Source organism: Cynocephalus volans, chromosome 1 (genome assembly GCF_027409185.1).
Source record: "Cynocephalus volans isolate mCynVol1 chromosome 1, mCynVol1.pri, whole genome shotgun sequence".
Taxonomy (NCBI): Eukaryota; Metazoa; Chordata; class Mammalia; order Dermoptera; family Cynocephalidae; genus Cynocephalus; species Cynocephalus volans.
The window spans coordinates 90,312,524-90,318,001 of NC_084460.1; the positions used below are offsets into that span (position 1 = coordinate 90,312,524).

At 42.7% G+C, this 5,478-nt stretch overlaps 1 protein-coding gene across 1 annotated transcript; it reads right to left on the reverse strand.

Annotated features, from left to right (window-relative positions):
* Window positions 1-1,620: 1,620 nt before the first annotated feature.
* SLITRK3 (SLIT and NTRK like family member 3) lies at window positions 1,621-4,563 on the reverse strand. Its single transcript, XM_063087713.1, has one exon. The coding sequence runs from the start codon at window positions 4,561-4,563 to the stop codon at window positions 1,621-1,623; it is 2,943 nt and encodes a 980-aa protein (XP_062943783.1).
* Between the last annotated feature and the right edge of the window lie 915 nt (window positions 4,564-5,478).

Sequence of the window (5,478 nt, forward strand, 5' to 3'; positions counted from 1 at the left end):
TAAAAGAATAAAAGTTTCACTCTCCTCTTCCTTTATGACATTTACTATCTTAAGATGCATGGATTCTTAATTATCTTTTCCCAATTAAACCTATACTTCTTAGCAATCTAGTTGCTTTATTTTCTCCCAATGGCATCTTGCCTGGGATATGGTGCATCACTGCAGTACTAAGTGTGAAATTCATAATCTAAGAAAAGGAAGTGAACTATAAATAAGATTTTGTTAAGTCCCAGTTGTATCCTGGTATGGGGTGGGGGTGGTGGGTGATAAGATTTATCAACATCACAGTGCATCAAACTTGTTAATAAATTAGCTCTCTGTATACCAAGTAAAATAATTTTTTTAAAAAATGGGAGCACAAAAAGGCATGGCATAGCTGGAGTTTAAGGTCAAGCTTTGTATCTTCTATATATAATGTATTATGTTTTTCAAAAACTTTTTATTAGGAAAGCTATACCAGACGCATAATCACTATACAATGATTAAACATTACCTTTACAATTTATAATCACTGAAATTACAGAATAAATATATGCACATTTCTTTTGAATCTTTGTGTGTGAGAGAGAAAACATTAAAAGTGCTTCCTACAAAGCTGTTAGTGATATATACCCAGTTGCTTTTTTAAATTTTTTTAATATTTTATATATATATTTATATATATATATATATATAAGAAAGTGCAGATGTTCTCCAAAAAATCTTGGCATCAGGATGAAGTGTCACAAAGAGGGTGCTGATCCCTAGATGAGTGTCTCCAGCTGTTAAAACACCAGGCCTCCACTTCAGTAGGATCCAGCCTAGAATGTGACTTTTCCTAGGATGGTAGGAGAGATGCTGTAAGCTGTACACTAGGGGTGAAGAGCAGTGGAGCTATGGAGAGGAGAGAAATGGATTAAATCTGAACTAAGAAGATTAGGTTGGACGGGAATGGTGTGTGGGGAGTGTGTGTGTGCCTGTGTGTGCACCTGCACCAGCAGGAGGAGGCTGCACATTTAGGGACCTTACTGTGTGCAGGGATTTTGTGGTTTGCATATGGGTATGTGTGTGAGAGACAAGAAAGTGAGTGAGAACATTCAAGCAAGACCCACCCCCTCCCTCCCCGTCTTGCAGTTTCCAGGCATGCAGCAAACTGCATTGTTAATACATGTACAGAATCTGTGCCATGATGGGAAGAGGAAAGAAAGCCACAAATGTCAATTTGTTTTCCCCCCTCCCTTTCAAACAAAACTACAACTAAAAAAAAAAAGTTACTGAAAATAAAAAGACACATTGGATTTTACTTAATTAGGATCAATACAACGATCCCCAGTATACCTTATACATGGCACAAAGTCTCAAGTTTCAGTATAAAAAAATAATGGTAACATTTGCTGGCAAAAGTCTGCGAAGGCACTTCATTGATTAATGATCTGAGTATGGCCCTTCCTCCAAATCACATCTGAGAGGGGAGAGCATACATCTGTGTTCTCTAGTTATCATGCGGTTTCAGTTCTGTTCAGGGCAGGGAAGATTGTGAGGATGGATTTATCGGGACAAGTGTAAAGGGAGCAAGGGATATATTTCTTTTATTTTCCTTTACTTTTGAAAAAAAAAGCACTAATTTTTTTCTTCTTTCTGTTAGAACCTATATGTTGTCTTCTCCAGGACTTCGAGGTAATCTGGCTTGGTTTGAAGTTTGGCCCTTAACTCGAGGTAATCACTTTTTTGGGTTTGGTGGTCTGTGAAGCCCTTTCCAGCTGAGAAGAGAAGGGTTTCTTTGAGCCTGGCGTCCTGCTGTAAGTCTGGGTATTGCATGCCAGGAGGGTGGACATGCAGCTCCTTTAATTTGGGCACTGTGCCATAGAGACAGTCCACAAATCCCACTGTGCAGGGGCTTGGCTGTGGTCTGTCTCGGTCTAGTAGCATACTGCCACCACCACAGCCTCCCCCAGGAGGAAACAGCACCACCCCACCATTCTTCTCATGGTGGCGGAACCCAGCTAAGTCTCCCCCAGGTCCCCCAACTACCCCTGAAACCCCACCAACTGCTGGGTGGTGAGGGTGAGGGTGATGGTGATTCACCGTCACTATAGTGTTGAGCTGGGAGCTGGACACTGCCAGGGCCCACTCCTTTTCTTTTTCCAGCAAGGTCCGATAGTTGCTGTGGTTCTCCTTGGGTGTCTCAGCAAACTGCTCACTTCCTAGGAGAACCTCACCCATTCCCGGCGGTTGTGTCCCAGGACCTCCACGTTCTGCAACCCCTGCTTCCTGGACAGATGAAACAGCCACCTCCTCCTCCTCACGAGGCTTGTAGATGGGGTTGTTGCACATCTGGGTAACTGGGTGGGGGATGTACTCATACACATGACCGACAGGAGGGGCCTTCTCTGGGGAGGAAAGAGTTGGTCGACCTCCACCCCCACTTCCACCGCCACCAGCTCCACCATCCTCAAATAGCCTGTGGCATTGCATTTGGATGCCAGTAAGGTCCACACCTTCCTGCCGCTTGCTTCTAAAGGGTAGCTTCTTCCGGCGCCGTCGGAGCACATAGGCGAAGAGGCCTGCAGCAACAAAGACTGCTGAGAAAAATAAAATCAGCAGGCTGAGAATCAACACAGAAAGTGGCACAGGGCCCCCAGGAGGAGAGAACTCATACGGTGATGTACTTGTTGGTCCCCCAACAAGGTGGGAATCTCCAGGCTGTGCTGGGGATGCTCCAGCTGGTGCAGTATGCAGCATCTCTGGGCAAAGAACTTCCAGCTCAATAGTACGTATGTCACGATGGGTGAGGTTCTCAGGACTTCTGCAGAGCACATCACCTACCACACTGACTGAGCTGATGGTTTCAATCCACTGTTTAAAGGGGACCAGGTCACAAGTACAGTCCCAGGGATTCTCATTGAGGTCTATCTGGACAATGGCATTCAGGTGTTCCAGGACACCAGCCACAGGAAGGTAGAGGAAGTAGTTCTTCCTCAAGTTGAGCCGGGCCAGGGATGTGCCTGCAAAGGCGTCTGTTGGTAGGGTCCTCAGCAAGTTATTGTTGAGGAATAGCAGCTTCAAGTTGGGCATGAGGCTGAAGGCTGCAGGCTGTATTTCCCGAATGACATTGAACTCAAAGTACAAGTAGTGCAAGCTCTGTAGGCCTCGGAACATTCCTGGTGTCAGCTTCTCTATATCATTGCCATTGAGAAAGAGGCTTTTTAGGTTGGGCAGGTTGATGAAGGCCCCATCCTGGACATAAGAAATACGATTATTCCCCAGATGCAATAGATCTAAGGAAGAAAAATTCCAAAAATCAGAACGGTATATTTTCTGAATCAGATTGCTACTCAGATACAGTTTCTTGGCATTCAATGGCCTTGGAAGAAGTTCAGAAATGTTATTAAATCCTCGCTCTTTGCAGTTGACAGTCAAGCCAAGGTCATTGATGTGCAAATTACAGGTACACCCAGTAGGGCATATAATGGGAATGGGTGGTCTGGTCTGATAAGGAGCAATGGGAGGTTGGTTTGGACCAGGATATAAAGCTTGGGATGTGGAGGGTGGCCTTGGCGTTCGGGGCTGTTTGGTAGGCTTAGGCTGTTTATTTGAGGACTTGTATTCAACAGAAGAAGCAGTAAAATGGACAGAAGACAACATTGAGGAAGGCTTGGTTGGCCATGCATTCTCCTTGCTTGATGACAAGTGGGGTATCCCCAAACTAGCCTCCACCTCAGAGTCAGACAACAAGGGACAGAGTTCTGTCTTCCTGATTTCTCGCAGGTCCTTTCCATGGAAATGAAAAGGGGTCTCACAGGTGATGTCTCCCACCAAGGCAGTGTAAGGAATGCGTTCCAGCCAACTCTTCAGTTGTACAATCTCACATGTACAGTTCCAGGGATTTTCTTCTAGCTGGAGCTCCATCAGGCTTCTGCCAATGTGATCTAGCATTCCTCGGTAAAAAAGAACCTTTAGCCTGTTTCCACGTAGGTCCAAGTGGGTTAAAGAGACAGCCTTAAATAAATTGGTTGGAAGCATGGGGATGAGATTATCGTTTAAAATCAGAACTCTCAATTTACTTAGGTTTCGAAATGCCCCACTCTCAATTCGTTTAATGACATTGTAATCTGCCTGCAGATATTCCAGACTTTCCAAGCCAAGGAAGGTGTCATTTCTGAAAACATCTAGTTTGTTCTCATGAAGATATAGCCTTTTTAAAATCTTAAGACCATTGAAAGCTCCTGTTTGAATGTCCTGCAATGCATTGTTCCCAAGGTTAATGGACACAGCATTATTCAAATGAAGAAAACTGTTGGTATATAATTTCCTCATTGAATTCCTCTGCAGGTACAGTTTAAAAGGCCTCGACCAGAACTCAGTAATCTGACTAATATTTGTAAATCCTTTACTGTCACAATGTATATGAAAGAGGCTTTCTTTAACTTCACAGTAGCATGGATCAAAACAGGGCTCATCTATTTCCTCTGAGTCCTCTATCAGGGGAATCGGGGTAGTCCATCCTAGAGCGATTGTGCTTAGAAGAATTATCCACAACATCCTCCCTCGGTGAAGCATCTCAGCTATGGAAGGTTTCATCATTCACAGTTGATTACAAAACTGCAACAGAAATAAAGATGAAGATTTTTAGCTTTTAGTCATATGTACTATTTTAATTGACTCCTACATGTGGGGCTTTTTAAGAGCAATATAAAAACTTCAGCAGTTGTTGAACTAACACTCAAAAAAAGCTAGCAACATGCTTAATGTTTTGAGTGTGTCCTATATTTTAAACTTAGGAGACTCTGAAATATTGAACCATGCACTGACATTTCCCTGAACCAAGCCATACTTGGGAAATGGCTTATCACATGAACAAAAGCAGCCTGCATTACCTCCTGTAGCAAAGCAGCACTGTATACTTTCAGGCATAGTCAGATTCAGTAATAATGGCAATCAATTGGCCGTTACCGCTGTTTGCCTGTTAAAACTCACATTGACATCAAAGATGCCCATTATAAATATGATTGGAGCTCTGATAGAAAAAAAGTGTTCTTTAAATTATAGGTCTCTACCATTAAAAATATGTGACATATCCCCAAATTATTAGATTAAAGAGAATGGTAAAGTATGAGCCTATTTCCCAATATCAGATGTTGAAATGTATAAGATGATTGGCATCTCAGGAAAACTTAAGATTTATTTTATGAAATGATCACAACATGTTTAATTACAGTGTGTGGTCAGTAACACACTAAACCTTCCACCCACTTTTGCCCAAGCACAGATTTTTTGACATTGCCTTTAATTAAATAACTTCTACATATTTTTATCATTCGGCTATTTAAAGCATTTATAGAATATGCCCATGCAATTGTCAGAGCTAAAGATAGTGACAGCTAAAGGATGCTGAGCCTGGGAGTGTCTGAATTAAAACACTTGCAGAGCTTAGTTTGGAATGTGTATCTGTGCTTTCGAAATCAGCTGAGGAACCCTGTTAAAAGCTGGAAGGGCAGG